The sequence below is a fragment of the Phyllopteryx taeniolatus genome, chromosome 1 (assembly GCF_024500385.1).
Source record: "Phyllopteryx taeniolatus isolate TA_2022b chromosome 1, UOR_Ptae_1.2, whole genome shotgun sequence".
Taxonomy (NCBI): domain Eukaryota; kingdom Metazoa; phylum Chordata; class Actinopteri; order Syngnathiformes; family Syngnathidae; genus Phyllopteryx; species Phyllopteryx taeniolatus.
The window spans coordinates 50,801,647-50,819,903 of NC_084502.1; the positions used below are offsets into that span (position 1 = coordinate 50,801,647).

At 42.4% G+C, this 18,257-nt stretch overlaps 1 protein-coding gene across 1 annotated transcript in view; it reads left to right on the plus strand.

Annotated features, from left to right (window-relative positions):
* Window positions 1-6,606: 6,606 nt before the first annotated feature.
* The window catches only part of itpr3 (inositol 1,4,5-trisphosphate receptor, type 3), a 243,398-nt gene continuing 231,747 nt past the window's right edge, over window positions 6,607-18,257 (plus strand). The window contains exons 1-2 of the mRNA XM_061748450.1: window positions 6,607-6,912; window positions 17,341-17,411. Of these exons, the coding sequence (XP_061604434.1) occupies window positions 6,821-6,912; window positions 17,341-17,411 (163 nt within the window). The 5' untranslated portion in view covers window positions 6,607-6,820. The remainder of the gene's footprint in view (window positions 6,913-17,340; window positions 17,412-18,257) is intronic.

Below are 18,257 nucleotides of genomic sequence, written 5' to 3' on the forward strand. Positions count from 1 at the left end.
CCAATCGCAGGGCACATACAAACAACCATTCGCACACTCACAGTCACACCTACGGGCAATTTAGAGTCTCCAATTAATGCATGTTTTTGGGATGTGGGAGGAAACCGGAGTGCCCGGAGAAAACCCACGCAGGCACGGGGAGAACATGCAAACTCCACACAGGCAGGGCCGGGGATTGAACCCGGGTCCTCAGAACTGTGAGGATGACGCTCTAACGAGTCGTCCACCGTGCTGCCTCCTTTTTGATTATTCAATTTATTATTTTAATACACAGGAGTGTTTTTAGGAGAAGAGGGGTCAATTATTAGGTCAATTTAAACACATTTTAATCATGTGCAACCGATGCACATGTTCAAATGAAGTAAATTCAAAGGACTTTTTTTCAGTGCATGTGCTGGAGTCACGAAGCGATTGTGAGGGCTAAGGGCTAGAAGACTCTGCATCTTTTTGATCAATTGTCAAAAAATTTTTTTTTACCGGCATTACCAGATAACTAGCAACCTTTTATTGCTCAGTGACTGTTTTTTGTCAATGTCTTTATGTCTCAAAAGTGTTCTCTGTGTATTGACTGTCTGTTGTCGTACTAGAGCGGCTCCAACTACCGGCGACAAATTCCTTGTGTGTTTTTTTGGACATACTTGGCAAATAAAGATGATTCTGATTCTGATAAATGATCGCCTTGATCAATTAATAGGTTTCCTCACAAATATCAGTGGTTCATTAAATACACTGGTTAACAAATGAATGAAACTAATGAATGAAACAAATGTTGTTGGCATGAATTGTTCATCAGTGCTAATTGTTCACATTTCCACGGTCATGTCACTCTTGATACATCTGAACTTTGCTGTGAAAAAGACCGGACGCCACGTTTTTGTGCGTACGCACCTTTTGTACATGAGGCCCCAGGTCACCGACGAAGTTCACAGACTTCATGAAGACGGTCGAGAGTCTCACGCTAGAGACTTTAGAAATAATTAAATAAAACTTATTTTAATAACAAAAAATAGTACAGAACGGTATACATAAAGAAACATCAAGAATACAGTCTTCGTGAACAATGGCAATTAAACATACAAATTTGCCTCAAAGACAAACGTTACTTTCCATCCATCCATCCATTTTCTGTACCACTTTATCCATCCAGAAAAATACAACTGTAAACGCAAAATATAAAATACAGAAACATATGCAAAGGATAAAAAGGAGGGGAAATAAAAAAAAAAAAGCAAGCTAGAGATTTTTTTTCATTGTACATAAAACAGAACATACAAACACAATCACCAGGGGGTGACATACAATCAGTGGAAAAAATACAAGACCAGATAGATCCAAAGTTTTAATGGCTTTCGCAGTGACTCATAGTCCTAATGTATTGTTTGACTTCATTTTAGTATCTTTATCAATTTCAATCATTGTAGAAACATTTTCATGGTGAGCATCTGAATTACTCCAAAAATATATCTTATTAATAAGAAAATATTTCGCAATAAAGTTAAACACATTTATATCATCCATCCATCCATCCACCCATCCATTATCTGTACCGCTTATCCTCACTAGGGTCACGGGCGTGCTGGAGCCTATCCCAGCTATCTTCTGAACCGGTCGCCAGCCAATCGCAGGGCACATATAAAGAAACAACCATTCACACTCACACTCACACCTACAGGCAATTTAGAATCTTCAATCAACCTACCATGAATGTTTTTGGGATGTGGGAGGAAACCGGAGCACCTGGAGAAAACCCACGCAGGCACGGGGAGAACATGCAAACTCCACACAGGCAGGGGCGGGATTTGAACCCCGGTCCTCAGAACTCTGAGGCAGATGTGCTAACCAGTCGTCCACCGTGCCACCATTTATATCATTTATTTACAAATTATATGTATATATTCATATTTATATATTACAACCCCAATTCCAATGAAGTTGGGATGTTGTGTTAAACATAAATAAAAACAGAATACAATGATTTGCAAATCAACCTATATTTCATTGAATACACTACAAAGACAAGATATTTAATGTTCAAACTGATAAACTTGATTGTTTTTAGCAAATAATCATTAACTTGGAATTTTATGGCTGCAACACGTTCCAAAAAAGATGGGACAGGGTTATGTTTACCATAGTGTTACATCATCTTTTAACAACATTCAATAAACGTTTGGGAACTGAGGACACAATTGTTGAAGCTTTGTAGGTGTAATTCTTTCCCATTCTTGCTTGATGTACAGCTTCAGCTGTTCAACAGTCCGGGGTCTCTGTTGTCGTATTTTACGCTTCATAATGCGCCACGCATTTTTAATGGCAGACAGGTCTGGACTGCAGGCAGGCCAGTCTAGTACCCGCACTCTTTTACTACGAAGCCACGCTGTTGTAACACGTGCAGAATGTGGTTTGGCATTGTCTTGCTGAAAAAAGCAGGGGCGTCCATGAAAAAGACGTTGCTTGGATGGCAGCATGTTTCTCCAAAACCTGTATGTACCTTTCAGCATTAATGGTGCCTTCACAGATGTGTAAGTTACCCATGCCATTGGCACTAACACAGCCCCATACCATCACAGATGCTGGCTTTTGAACTTTGCGTCCATAACAGTCCGGATGATTCTTTTCCTCTTTGGACCGGAGGACACGACGTCCACAATTTCCAAAAACAATTTGAAATGTGGACTCGTTGGACCACAGAACACTCTTCCACTTTGCATCAGTCCATCTTAGATGAGCTCGGGCCCAGAGAAGCCGGCGGCGTTTCTGGGTGCAGCGCCGAACTATATTTACTGACATTGGTTTTCTGAAGTGTTCCTGAGCCCATGTGGTGATATCCTTGACACATTGATGTCGGTTTTTGATGCAGTGCCGCCTGAAGGATCGAAGGTCACGGGCATTTAATGTTGGTTTTCGGCCTTGCCGCTTACATGCAGTGATTTCTCCAGATTCTCTGAACCTTTTGATGATATTATGGACCGTAGATGATGAAAACCCTAAATTCCTTGCAATTGTACATTGAGGACCATTGTCCTTAAACTGTTCGACTATTTTTTTATGCACTTGTTCACAAACAGGTGAACCTCGCCCCATCTTTGCTTGTGAATGACTGAGCAATTCAGGGAAGCTCCTTTTATACACAATCATGGCACCCACCTGTTCCCAATTAGCCTGTTCACCTGTGAGATGTTCCAAACAGGTGTTTGATGAGCATTCCTCAAATCTTTTTTGCCACCTATCCCAGCTTTTTTGGAACGTGTTGCATCCATAACATTCTAAGTTAATGATTATTTGCTAAAAACAAAAAAGGTTATAAATTTGAACGTTAAATATCTTGTCTTTGTAGTGGATTCAATTAAATATAGGTTGAACATGATTTGCAAATCATTGTATTCTGTTTTATTTATGTTTAACACAACGTCCCAACTTCATTGGAATTAGGGTTGTACATAGAAATATGGTACGATATAAATATATAAACACAAGGGGTACGGAAAATGGATGGCTGGATGGACGTATGAAGCCTAAACGTCTTTCATCCAATATCCTGATTAGTTCAGTCTATTGTCTATATTAAATATGGACCAATCGGCCGTGCCCTTTAAATTGAGTGCCGGTCTACTGGGCTTGTGACCGGTGTGCCCGATGGCCAGTCCACCACTGGTTGTGTTGTAATGTATTATTAGCCGTGAGCATGTGAAGCAAAAAGCATGACTCAGTCACGTGATGGCACGTATTATTACTTTTCCCTGTATGACAACCATCTTTTATGTTTCCAAAACACCTTAGTATCTTTTGATTGGCAGGTGTGCATGTGTCCTTTTATAGCTTTATATTCTGTAAGTACTTCAGCCGAGCACGCATGCACACGCGCACACAAAGACAAACACACGCACGCACACACACACCCTATATGGGAGGGAACTTGAATGGAAAATGTTGGAGATTCCATATTTGTGTCAAATCCTGCCTAAATCTGCTCATCCTGGCGGCTTGATGGAGATCACACAGACATTTTTAGCTTGAAAGGACTTTCATGATTATTCAACTGTGTAGGTAAAGTTGAGGAGTACATTAGCTGGGATGTGTTTGGTGCAGTGGGTAAGAGTATGCCCTGAAACCAGAGGGTCACCGGTTCATATTCCCACCTCAGCGCATGTTGTCGTTGTGTCCCTGGGCAAGACACTCAACCCACATTGCCTACGAATGCATGTGGTTGAATGTTTGGTGGCGGTCAGAGGGGCCATAGGCACAGAATGGCAGTCACGCTTCCGTCAGCCTGCCCTAGGCTGCACAAGTAGCTTACTACCACCAGGGTGTGACTGAATAATGTATGAAATTGTACAGTGCCTTTGAGTGCCTAGAAAAGTGAGGTATAAATGACCAATAAATGCTATTTCCACATTTCAATAAAAACATGGAAGTTTACTCCTATAGCTATACTTATAGCAAATATATAGCATATAGATGAAGACCATCTTGCTTTACATTTCATTACTGTATGACTTCATTTTATGCGCTCACAATCACAAATAAACATTGCAAAAGATCACTTCCACACAAGATGAGTTAAGCTTACCACAAGGCTAGCCTGGGCACGCTTTTTTGTAGGGGTGGGACTTTAACGCATTAATCATGATTAATTAATTACAAAGAAATTTATGCAATTTAATCACATTTTGTGTTCCAAACAACGCAAAACGTTTGACAGTGCACGATTTCCTGGTACACCCATTACACTGATGCAGACGTCAAAATGGAGGAATTGGATGAAACAATTGCTAGGATTGATGGGAGGCAAATTTCATTTTAAAAAAATAAAATATTTTTAGTCACTGATGGTGTAGTGGTACACTCGCCTGACTTTGGTGCAGGCAGCATGGGTTCAGTTCCCACTCAGTGACGGTGTGAATGTGAGTGTGAATGGTTGTCTGTGTCTATATGTGCCCTGTGACTGACTGGCGACCAGTTCAGGGTGTAGTCCGCCTTTTGCCCGAAGTCCGCTGGGATAGGCTCCAGCGTCCCGCGACCCTAACCAGGATAAGCGGTGTTGAAAATGGAAATGGATAAAATATTTTTAAAAACTACCTGATTGAAACCTTGATTAGTGTGGTTTTGTGGCAAAAAGGAGTTTTCATTCCACCGAAGAACTTCAACCATCCGACATGTGATCCAACTGCAGAAACCATTTAAAGGAAAAACTGGTCTAAAAAAATGTCCTAAAATGGCACTTTAACTTTAGGTCTTTCTATTTGCACACACACACACACACACATCTGTAGATCAGCTATATGTCTCCGTGAACAATCACACTGTTGGACTGTTGTCTGCATAGCCATGGAGACCACAGAAGCAGTGTACAACACACACACGCATGGACTCACACACTGACACACATGCACACACTCACGCATACACACAGACACGCACACACACAAATACACACAGACACACACACACAAATGTAGATCAGCTTGTCTTTTCACGAACAATCACACTTTTGGACCTTTTGCTGCATCGCCATAGAGACCACAAAGGCACACACACACACACACACACACACACACACACAGGGGCATAGTCAAATGCCTTCTGCAAGTCCACAAAGCACATGTAGATTGGCTGGGTGAACTCCCATCCACCCTCCAGGACCCTGCGGAGGGTTTAGAGCTGGTCCAATGTTCCACAGGTGACTCTGCCAGACCTTCCCAGCAGGTTTTCACATTACGTTTTGGTCTGCCATGTCAGACTGCTGTTTGTTATGGACAATCCCTGATAAGCACAGAAGACTAATAACATAACTTCGCTTCTGCTCAGTGTTTATGCCAAATTTTTACGGTAAATGCTTTTACTAAATGTGGTCTATGCTAAATCTATTTAGCAGAATCAATGTAAAGACACACACACAGGATGAAGGGCAAAGTTTATAAGACAGTGGTGAGGCCAGCCATGATGTACGGATTAGAGACAGTGGCACTGAAGAGACAACAGGAAGCAGAGCTGGAGGTGGCGGAAATGAAGATGTTGAGGTTCGCTCTCAGAGTGACCAGGTTGGATAAAATTAGAAATGAGCTCATCAGAGGGACGGCCAAGGTTCGATGTTTTGGAGACAAAGTTAGAGAGAGGCTGACATGGAAAAGGATGACACGCTGTGGTGACCCCCTAACGGGACAAGCCGAAAGTAAAAGAAGAACGTAAAGACACACAAGTTGTACCAAAACATCTATTGTAATTGTTATCCTAAATGCTTATGCAAAATGTTATTTGTGCTAAACCTATGTAGCATAAACAACACAATGAAAAAACAAGCCATTTCAAAACATTCTATAATAGTGATTCTCAAAGAGAACCACTGTCCTGTAGCATTAAAAACATTGTTTTGCCTACCCTTTAAAGTTAAGTGCCTTCTAGTTATAAATGTTTATTATTTACAGTTCTTAACTTAATTTTACACTTCGTTCAGATCATAAAGATTTTAGGAGGTTGGTCCCCTGTAACTGAGTCAAGGCTAGGTGCCGCCCATCTCCTCGTGGTCTCTTTGGCGCAGAAGTGCTTGAGGCAGGTCACGTGCCGTTTGAAGCAGGGGGCGTGTCCCGCGACGCCCGCGGCCCCTCGGTCTCGACACCTCTGTTCATTTCCTGGTTTGAAGCAACAGGGTGGTGCGGGCTATTAACTGTGCCGCGCAAAGTGCGGGACTTGAACACCTACCTTCAGCTGCTGCCAATCCAAGCATGAGCGAGCAGCTGCCGGTCTGAAGAAGCGCGCGGCACGGGTGGCCGGGGACAAGTTTGTGATCGCTCCAACTTTGTGCCTCACCTGCAGAGCCAACATGTCGGATTCTGCGTCCAGTTTCCTACACATCGGAGACCTGGTGTCCCTGTACGCCGAGGGCACCGTCAATGGCTTCATCAGCACCCTGGGGTGAGCGGACGCACACGTATCATGCTGTATTTATAAATAAAAACAGTAAAGGAAAAAGACAATTAGAGTACAATGCACAAGTGTGTAGTATTTATGTATGTATGTATGTATGTATGCACTGTATGTATTTATGTTAGATGTGGGACAGTATAGATAGACAGATTCTTTATTCATCCCGTGAGGGAAATTAGAGGATTTCGAGGAATATTCATCGTTAGGCAAACAAAATATAAGAGCAACCAACAAAGTAAGAAGAGAAAAAAGCAGTATTTGAGGGGGACCCAATGAATATTAACATCTAATCTAAGCAGGGAGAAAAGGTGACAAATTTAAGGTTTTGCCTGTTTGACCCCAGAAAGTTATAAATAATAAAATAGAGGTATAGTCCAATTTGCGACAGCAGTAAACATACAACTAGTGCAAAAGGAAAGTATTGTCGTGCCAGTGAATCTATAATGACATGCTGATGAATTCAGTACATCTGGTTTGTATTTAGCATCCAGAGAAACCTTTAATATGCATTGTATAAATGCAGGATATTGCACAGTGAATAATATTGATTGTACATATGAAAAATGTATACAGTACGCTATCGCACAGTGTCCAGGAGTATTTTCCTCACACCCAGTGGGGAATTGTTATATAAATGAATACAGAACGGTATGAAAGATGACTTGAACCGCTGTTTACAGCAGCAAAGCTGAATAAGTCTGTTTGAGAAAGAGCTCCTTTGCTGCTCCACTCCTCGAGGAGAGGATGTGAATGATTGTCCAAGATGTGAGCAGTTTGCTCAGTGATCTCTGATTCAAACGTCTCCCTCTTCAGTCCCATGATGTCACCAGCCTTCACTGTAAAAGTTTCCAAGTACAATCAATCATTACCCAGACATTGTAACACATTGTAACTTAGCTTGTTAAGTACACTATAACTAGATAATTAGAGTATCCTTAATCTACTATTCATTTAACTCTGCTTATTAAGTACACTGTAAACCCTATATAAGTAGACGCAACAACAACAGTGTCAAATCAATGTTTTTATTCTTTGTGGTACTGATAATGGGGCTCTTTTGGCTTGCAGAAGAAGTAGACCAAATTGAGGAAATGCAGACCAAACTCTGACACTGGTTGTACAGGGACCGAACAGCCCGCATCAGGGGGTTCGGCACGTCGTACTCCAGAACTCCCCAAGGGATATGGTCGAACGCCTTCTCCAAGTCCACAAAACATATGTAGACTGGTTGGGCGAACTCCCATGCACCCTCAAGGACCCTGCTGAGGGTGTAGAGCTGGTCCACTGTTCCACGGCCAGGACGAAAACCACACTGCTCCTCCTGAATCTGAGATTCGACCTCCCGACGGACCCTCCTCTCCAGCACCCCTGAATAGACCTTACCAGGAAGGCTGAGGAGTGTGATCCCCCTGTAGTTGGAACACACCCTCCGGTCCCGCCTTTTAAAAAGGGGACCACCACCCCAGTCTCCCAATCCAGAGGCATTGTCCCCGATGTCCACACGATGTCGCAGAGGCGTGTCAACCAGGACAGCCCCACAACAGGAACTCCGGGCGAATTTCATCCGCCCCCGGGGCCTTGCCACCGAGGAGCTTTTTAACCACCTCGGTGACCTCAACCCCACAGATAGGCGATCCCGCCTCAGAGACCCAGACTCTGCTTCCTCATGGGAAGGCGTGTCGGTGGAATTGAGGAGGTCTTTGAAATATTCTCTCCACCGACTCACAACGTCCCGAGTCGAGGTCAGCAGTGCCCCATCCCCACTATACACAGTGTTGATGGTGCACTGCTTCCCCCTCCTGAACACGGTCCACTCAATGTCCCCCGCCTCCCCCGAGACGTGGGTGAAGTTCTGCCGGAGGTGGGAGTTGAAACTCTTTCTGACAGGGGATTCTGCCAGACGTTCCCAGGAGACCCTCACAATACATTTGGGGCTGCCGGTCGGACTGGCATCTTCCCCCACCATCGGAGCCAACTCATCACCAGGTGGTGATGAGTTGACAGCTCTGCCCGTCTCCTCACCCGAGTGTCCAAGACATGTGGCCGCAAGGCCGATGACACGACGACAAAGCCGATCATCGAACTGTGACCTAGGGTCTCCTGGTGCCAAGTGTATGTGTGGACACCCTTATGCTTGAACATGGTGTTCGTTATGGAGAATCCGTGGTGAGCGCAGAAGTCCAATAACAGGACACCACTTGGGTTCTGATCGGGGGGCGGGCCGTTCCTCCCAATAAACGCCCCTCCAGGTCTCACTGTCATTGCCCACATGAACATTGAAGTCCCCCAGCAGAATGATGGAGTCGCCAGCGGCTCCCGCTGGTGACTCCATCGCTCTCCAGCCCCCCCTCCAAACATCAGTCAGGATCCGTCCCCCCACCCGAAGGCACAGGGAGGCTACCCTCTCGTCCACTGGGGTAAACCCCAATGTAGAGGCTCCGAGCCGGGGGGCAATAAGTGTACCCACACCTGCTCGGCGCCTCTCATCATGGGCAACTCCAGAGTGGAGGAGAGTCCAACCCCTCTTGAGAGGAATGGTAGCAGAGCTCAAGCTGTGTGTGGAGGTGAGCCCGACTATATCTAGTCGGAACTTCTCGACCTCGCACACCAGCTCGGGCTCCTTCCCTCCCAGAGAGGTGACGTTCCACGTCCCGAGAGCCAGCTTCTGTCCCTTCGGTCACCGCCCAGCTCACAATGCACCCGACCCCTATGGCCCCTCCCACAGGTGGTGGGGCCATGGGAAGGGAGGACCCATGTTACACTTTCGGGCTGCGCACTCTACCTTTCTCACTGTATATATGGACGGGTGTTGTCCAGAGTTTGTGTCCGTTTGGCTCCCCCACCCCACGCTGCGTTGCTTGAACGCGGCATGTTCCTCCTCGTGTACATTCTTCAGGTGCCCGATCAAATTTGTTGTGTTGAAGCATTTATATGACGTTCCCCACGACGTACTTCAGTTCTGCACAGACTGCAAATAACTTGCGTGTTGTTTGTCTGAGACACCGCTAAATAGTCCCATGACTTGTTTTTTCACCGACAAAATTGAAAAAAACTTTCTTGGCCGTCAGATTGTTACACTACTACGCCACAAGACACGTGACAAGGCTAAAAATAAACTAGCTTTTGGATTCATGTGCGACGGCGACACGGAGTTAAATGTCTTTTGCGGAGCCGATCAATGACTTTCTTGATCGGATCGGCAAATTATGACATGAAAGTCGATCACCCGATCTGCATTAAATGCTAATTATTGGCCGATACCGATCACACCGATCCGATCGGCGTAAAGTCTACTTAAAAGTATGTGAACATACCTCAAGCAATCCTTGAATGAACGTAATCTCCTGAGCACTGGTGATGACCAACGCACATTTTTCCTTATTTCCTTATTTTTTTTCCCCCCACACAATAAATTTGCACGATCTATTGTTGTTGTCGCCGCCATGGTAACGAGTGTTTCCGGTCGCATTGACCAGTGATCGTAAAAGATGGGATGTGGTGGTATAGGAATACAAGGTAGTATTGTAGTAATCTGACATAGTGCAATCGTGAAAGACAAATAAAAAAAAAAAAAAAAAAAAACCTTATTGGCAGTCAGATATTTACAGTACTATGTCAAAAGACACGCAACAAGGATAAAAATAAACTAGCTTTTGGATTCAAATATACTGTACACGATGGCGACGAGAGTAAATGTCTTTTGCGGAGCCGATCAATGACGTCATTAACCGGCCGAGCCAAAGAACTGTTAGAAAACTGTAGAAAACTAGAAAACTCTTTGATTACATTCAACGTTCAGTTGCTGGCATACAAGCTGTGATCGGTAAGATTATGATTTCAGCCAAATATTGAAGGCTGCTTGTTTGTGTTCTTTTGAGAGGGCCCCTAGGGTATTCCATCAGAACTACTGGTCGCCTTTGAAGAGTTAATAAGAAGATCCTTCGGTTGTGTCAAACCAACAATCCAATCAATTAAAATACTTATAAGGTACTTATTAGCATTTGTATAATGTAATTCAGGACAATTGAAGCTCGGTTCACAGACTTAATTTGTTCAGAGACTCCGGTCACAAAGCAAAATGTTTGCTACGTTTAGCTTGTTTTAAATCTGTGTGCAGTTAAAAATAAACAGGCTACAGTACAATATAGAAGTGAGTGAAAATACACTTTTTATTATGAAAAAAAAAACCAAGGTCTGTTTTTGCTCACTGAGCAACGTTGCAGCCTTCTCGAAATAAAGAGGCTATACGGATACAGTAGTTATCGCACAAATGCTATCAATATCATCATCAAGGTCTTGATCCCCAGCAACAATTGTTTTCCTAACTTCAGTAATTTAAGGTTGTTGCTTCGTCAAAATAGTTACAGGCTGCCTTTATTGCCTTTTTGTTCTTAACAATACTTTAAGAGCTGGATTCAGCGTAAGTCAGCTTGTCATGTCAAGAGTGTGTGGTGCTAGATGTAATAGAGAGGCGACTGTTGTTGAGTTATGCTGAATCTTGCGGCTCACTCTCCGGGCATGACTTGTCAACTTGTGCTGCATCCAACTCTTACAATAGCACAGATGGTAGATTTTGGTGAGCCCAAACTGCGCAGCAAGATCACTAACACCACTGTAATTTTAGTTATTTATTCCTTTTTTTTTTTTTCTTCAAAACAGTAATACAGTTGAGCTTCCCAATGACACTATTGCTAGAAATTTTGATTTCCTTTAGAGCTATACTGACCGGTAATTTAGAACAAAAAACAAAGATACTTGCAATGTATGTTGCACGGAGAGAATTATGTTTTCAAGAAAAAGCCAAATTGAGCTTCCGGGTTGATGCCAGCACTGTTAATGGCCCAAAAAATAGTGTGAGAACTGAGGCAATATTTCTTTGACAATTTTATTTGTCAACCAAATTGTTAGTAAATTGGCACATTTGTGAACCGAGGTTCCAATGCAGATTATAGTATTTTCAGTAAAATAATGCTATGCTACCACTAACTCTTTAAGAAACAAGTTATGCTACTAGCGTAAGGCCTCGCAACTTAGCATGAGGTCCACTGATCTGCTAGAAAAAAACAAACTGTGAAGTGATGTAGAAAAAACAGCTAGCTACCTCACATTACAGGTCTATAGCGCATTAACGTGCTAATGACTATTTGTCAGCAAACATCCCTCAGCTGAACCAAAAGCTTCCAGCGTGTTGTCTTCAGGTATGAACAAGTCAAACCTGTGAGACAGGCCGCTTGGACCATACAAATCAAGAAACCTCCAGAATCTTGTTGCTAATTTGACTTTTTAAACATACATTGTGTTTGCTTTATAGCGTCAACCATCACTACTGACACAGTCAAACACAAACACACACATGCACACGATGGAAATCGCTCTTGGACATACTCATGACCACATCCTGTTCCTGCTTTACAGTTGTGTGTGTGTGTGTGTGTGTTCTGCTCCATACTTTGTAGCATAGCAGCCGTTAAACATAGGGATGGGCGATACCACCCCTTTAGTAGTTGATATGATACCGGTACTTTTTCTTGCAAATTCATCGATACTGACACTGATACTTTCATAGTGGCAATTTATTTTTTCAGTCAATATTATATTATTATACTTAAAGGGGTCATATTTTGCCAAACCAACTTTTTCTAGTACTGTAATTTCTCGTATATAATGCGCACCCATGTATAATACATACCCCCAAAGTTGACCTCAAAATTCTGGAAAACCCTTCTACCTTATTTATAATGTATTTTTACAATGCATGATTATGCTTCTACCCATATGATCAAAACATGAAGTATTATCTGTATTTTGGTAGTTTTTTCAAAGAAGTATTCTGAAGTTAAGCACTTTATTTGAAAACAATACTTTCTTTTTATATACTTGCTCTTATTTTGAAATTCACAACTCTACTTTTATTTAGTAAATGAGAAAACACACAGTTCTGCTCATATGTTTGTTTACCCAGGCAAAATTTTAAGATGGCTACAATTCTATAAAGAAAACATGAAGGGCCAGGCGAAACACATTTATTTTAATGGGATTCAAATTAAACTGTCAAGCAGTCATAAAAGCATTATCATTAAACATAACATAACCATAAAGATATTAATGATGGTTGCGCTTCAGTCATCAGTCGTATTAAAAAAAAACAACAATATTTTACAAATTCTGCCAGGTTATGTAAACTTATGAGCACAACTGTAAATCCAAACGTTTCTCGATTCCGATTCTTTTAGGGGTTGGGTCAAACAAGTTTGCATTGTTTAAATAAAGGGTGTCCAAATTATGAACATCCATTTTCTTAGCAGGCCGCAGCATAGACTAAAATGAACATTTGACTCGGGGTTCTTTATAAACAGTACCAATCAAACTTATGAACTAAAAGGCAATGTGTGTGGAACTAACTCAATTGACTTACTATTCATTAGTTAATGTTTCAGCTAAAGGTTAAATATAGCATTGTTAAAATAGTTATTTGGGACTGTTTTATCACATCAAATGGTTTTCATGTGCAAGTTTTAACTTGACGTCCTGTTTTAAGCTTGAAGCCTTTTATCTTGGATGGTACGTACTGGAACTCAGCATTTTGCACGAAAAGTAACTTCACACGACACCGATGAATTTTGAAAACGAAAGTAAACCTAGAAGGCAAGAAAAAGTAATAAATGGAACCAAATGCTATAAACCGTTGATTCCTTTACTTACCCACTGATGAGGCACAAGGTTAGTGTTTGTGATCCTGTGAGACGTTTATGTGAATTTTGTCCCAATTCATTGTGATGTAAAGTTGCTAGTTTGCCCTTTGGTGAAGTTTTAGCTCAATGTGAAGCTTTTTTGTTTAGTTTTTTTTTGTTTAGTTTTTTTCCTGTCATTGTCTCGTACGTTGGTTTGAAGACTAAAATAAACGCTAAAAACCATCAGTGCAAAACTGCAACCAAGTGTTTACCTTGTTTGCTGCCTGGCATAGACGTAATTTATTGTTTCACTCATCGAATTAGATTTTACTGAAGTTCCGCGCGGTGTAGGCTGAGGCTCGGAGCGGGAGGGAGCACATCAGACTTCTACACATCCTGAAAGCTTCCTTTGCACAATAGAATCGTATTCCAAATGTTACACTGAGGCGACTGGTCATTCAGTTTAACAATGTTATGACAGATTTTTGTTTTCCGCCACAGTTGGGCACAAGCACGCCTTGGTGCGCGTTCTTCTTCATTGGTTTTCGCCACTTTCTTCTTCAGGGTCGGCGGACTATAGGCATCGAAACTGGGAACTGAATTTTTTTAATTTGAATGATTCCGGGAGAACCGGAATGTTAGTCCCGGTTCCAATTGGTTCTCGATTCTCAATGCCCAACCCTAGTGATCAGGTCATTTAAATTTCTCGATCTTCTCTACGTCACTAGGGAAGATCACCCCTCTTCCCTTTCCGCCCTGGAGCCAGCGCTCTCAACATAACAAACACGTGCTCTCACAAGTGAGTCTTCTACATGGAGGCATCCAATCAGAGGAAAGGGGGCGGTCTGATCAAAATATGGACAACGCGGCTACAGAACTGGGTCAAACAGAAGTAGCTGTCAGAGGGGCCTTTTCTGGACAAAACCAATGTGTTTTTGAAATGAAATTGATAGCCAAGATAGAACTTCAAGGCTGTTTCGACTGCAAAGACACAAGTGTCATTGAAACTTCAACTGGCAGCCTGGATGAGGGCTATTTCCCCCAAAACACTGGCATTTAATTTCCCCTTTATTGCCACCCATTCAGTTCATACTAGAAACCAACTGCAGTTTTCATCCTACATTCTCAAAAATACGAGGAAAAACGTGTTGCTTGAATGGTCTTTTTTTAAAATGAGGAATTAAAACAAAAACAGGACTTTTGTCTTTAATGTGCAAACAAAAATACGCAACCCAGTATGACAGGAATGACATGGTGAAAGGACATTGATAGCTTTGCAGGCCCCGCAGTTCTGGCTGACTGTACAGTATTTACAAAATATTTTTCCTAGTCTTATATTAATATATTATTATTAATAATATAATCCATACATCCATCCATTTTCTGAGCCGCTTCTCCTCAATAGGGTCGCAGGCGTGCTGGAGCCTATCCCAGCTATCATCGGGCAAGAGGCGGGGTACACCCTGAACTGGTTGCCAGCCAATCACAGGGCACATACAAACAAAGAACCATTCGTACTCACAGTCACACCTACGGGCAATTTAGAGTTGTCAATTAACCTACCATGCATGTTTTTGGGATGTGGGAGGAAACCGGAGTATCCGGAGAAAACCCACGCAGGCACGGGGACAACATGCAAACTCTTTTCTACATGCAAATATGAAACAAAATAAATTCCATATCATAACAGTGTGATCGTACAGAGGTTTAACTAAATACTTTTCCAAGTAATCAATTTTACAACTATGTACTGTATTACAAAAGAACCACCAAAGAACACATTCACTCACATTTACAGAGTGTCCCTGAACGCATCTCACATTCTCACGCAGCTACGACGTGGCTGCCACGAAAGGCGGCCGTGGCCGCACTGAATCAGTTGCCAAATACAGCGTTTATCTGTCGACATATGAAGGCTTGTATATAGTGTTCAGGCGGGTTTGTCCTGCAAGTCCCTAACAAAACCGGGCACTCTTAAATGAAAATGAACTTTCGTTCGAAAACCGTTCTTTGACGCCAGAATGAGCACATTCTCAATTACGTTCATCAGGCAGAAATGAATTAAGTTCAGTTCATGTTTCCACAAAATATGAGCTAGTTCATTAACTTTCGTTAATTGAACTCATTCAGGTACAACACTGATAATAGAGTTAGTGGAACATTTTACGCTGTCATGTCTTAAAAAAATAAAACTCATGAAAAAGGAAAAAACGTAGATCTCATTTTCATCTTTTTTAATACTTTTTTTGTCTTCTTTAATACTCTGAGCCAGACGTTTTTGGGCATGGAAATCAACAACTTAAATTCTTTGTGCAGAAGCGTTTGACTCTTACTTACCCGCACACACCTAAATTAAAATGGGAATTTTATATAATAATAATCAAGTGTTCAGACTTCTGCAAATACATGCATATTCAGACGTCAGTTTTGCATAAATAATTTAAGCAAACAGTACGAAAACCAAGGTTTGTTATAAATGGTAAAATGGTAAATGGAAAGCACTTGTATAGCGCTTTATCTACACCATCACAATGCCCACGTTGCGCTTTACAAAGTCTCACATTCACCCACTCACACACATATCCATACACCAACGAGCAACTACTGCCATGTAAGACGCTGCCAGGCCCACTGGGAGCAAATTGGGATTCAGTGTCTTGCACAAGGACACTTCGACATGCGGACAGTCGTAACTGCGATTCGAACCGACCCTTCGGTCACTGCACGACCTGCTCTACCCACTGAGTCACAGCCGCCCAGTAATTTAATTTAATTTGAAGTAATCAACAACTGCATGTAATTATCTACTTCACCCAAAGTTAGTTAGATTGTGACCATAATCTTTAAGGTAAAAGGACACTGTGAAGAAATTACTACCATCTAACGTTGAAATTGTGTATTCCATCCAAACACTGTAGACCCTCAGTTTTTCAACCACGTATTGTAGCCATCGTATATCAAAAAATCTCGAAGAACAACAACACTGTCGAACAAAACTGAATGGAAAAAAGTTAGCTTTAGGGTAATTTAGGCAGTGTTGACTTACTTCCATCCATCCATTTTCTGTACCGCTTATCCTCACTACGGTCACGGGCGTGCTGAAGCCTATCCCAGCTATCTTCGGGCGAGAGGCGGGTACACCCTGAACTGGTCGCCAGCCAATCGCAGGGCACATACTATTCGCACACATACATTCACACCGACGGCCAATTTAGAGTCTTCAATCAACCTACCATGCATGTTTTTGGGATGAGGGAGGAAACTGGAGTACCTGGAGAAAACCCACGCAGGCACGGGGAGAGCATGCAAACTCTACACAGTCGGGGCCGGGATTTGAACCCTAGTCCTCAGAACTGTGAGGCAAATGTGCTTCCACTGTGCTAAGTGTTGACTTACTTGTCAAGGAGAAAGCTGGGAACTTCAGTTTCAAGATTGCAGACTGTCATGGCACTCCCCTACTGGGTCACCACTCTTACGTATAAATAAATCTAAAATCTTTCATTTAGCATCACGTTCGACAGCTCCGGCCTCGGCTGTGTGGAGTTTGCCTGTTCTTCCCATGCCTGCATGGGTTTTCCCCGGGGACTCCGGTTTCCTCCCACATTGGTACGTTAATTGGAGACTCTAATTTGCCTGTAGGTGTGAAACACTGAAAGTTATTTTTCTACTGCATGTTTGGCTCCCAATGCTAATTGTATACAGTGATAATGATTACTAATCTGTATGTACGCGCGTTTGTGTGCAGGTTGGTGGATGATCGCTGTGTGGTGGAACCAGCTGCTGGAGATTTGGAGAACCCCCCCAAGAAGTTCAGAGGTCAGATGGTCACCCGCCACTATGTGTGTGTTTGTGTTTCAATACGTTTGTCCCATGTTCCAGTGCTTTTATTTTAAGAAAGATGGGGCATACACACACACACACACACACACACACACTGCCCAAGTAGCTTACCACCCCCAGTGAATGAATAATGCATGGAATTGTAAAGCGTCTTTGAGTGCCTAGAATAGCGCTGCAAAAGTGTGATTAATTATTATTATTATTATTATTATTATTGTTGTTGTTGTTGTTTGTGTGTGTGTGTGTGTATGTTTGTGTGCCTGCGTGCGTGTGCAAAGTAAAATGTTGTGAGTCGACAACAATCACAGTCCACAGCGTCATATTGAAGTGGGTCACATGACTCAAGTGTTGATGCAAATGGACCATCAGCAGGCAAATGTGTGGCCGAGCATGGAAGCAAGCTGATTTCCTGCTCGCTGCCAAGGACGTTCATATTTGGTTGCGCTCATGTTAGATGCTGGAGTGCTTTGACAGACCAAAACATCCAATTAAGGGAGACAAATTATGCTTTTTTTCTCATTTAAAAAAAGTTCCCAGGTCTTAATTAAAGCCCGACCCTCTCGTTTCAAAATCCACAAAGCATAAAATACAGCACACTTAACTCACACTTGAAACCATTGCGATTTGGGGGCAATTCTGTCTCACGCAAATATGAAGGACTGCTTGTGTTGATGACCTAGTGGTGAGCTAGCATGTTGCGATAAAGCGAGGGCTCCTCAGTGTTGCCAACTAAGCGACTTTGTTGCTAAAATTTAGCTCTCCAGCAATTATTTTGTTTTAAATCTGACAACCAACAAATCTAGGGATTTCTTTTTCTAGTGG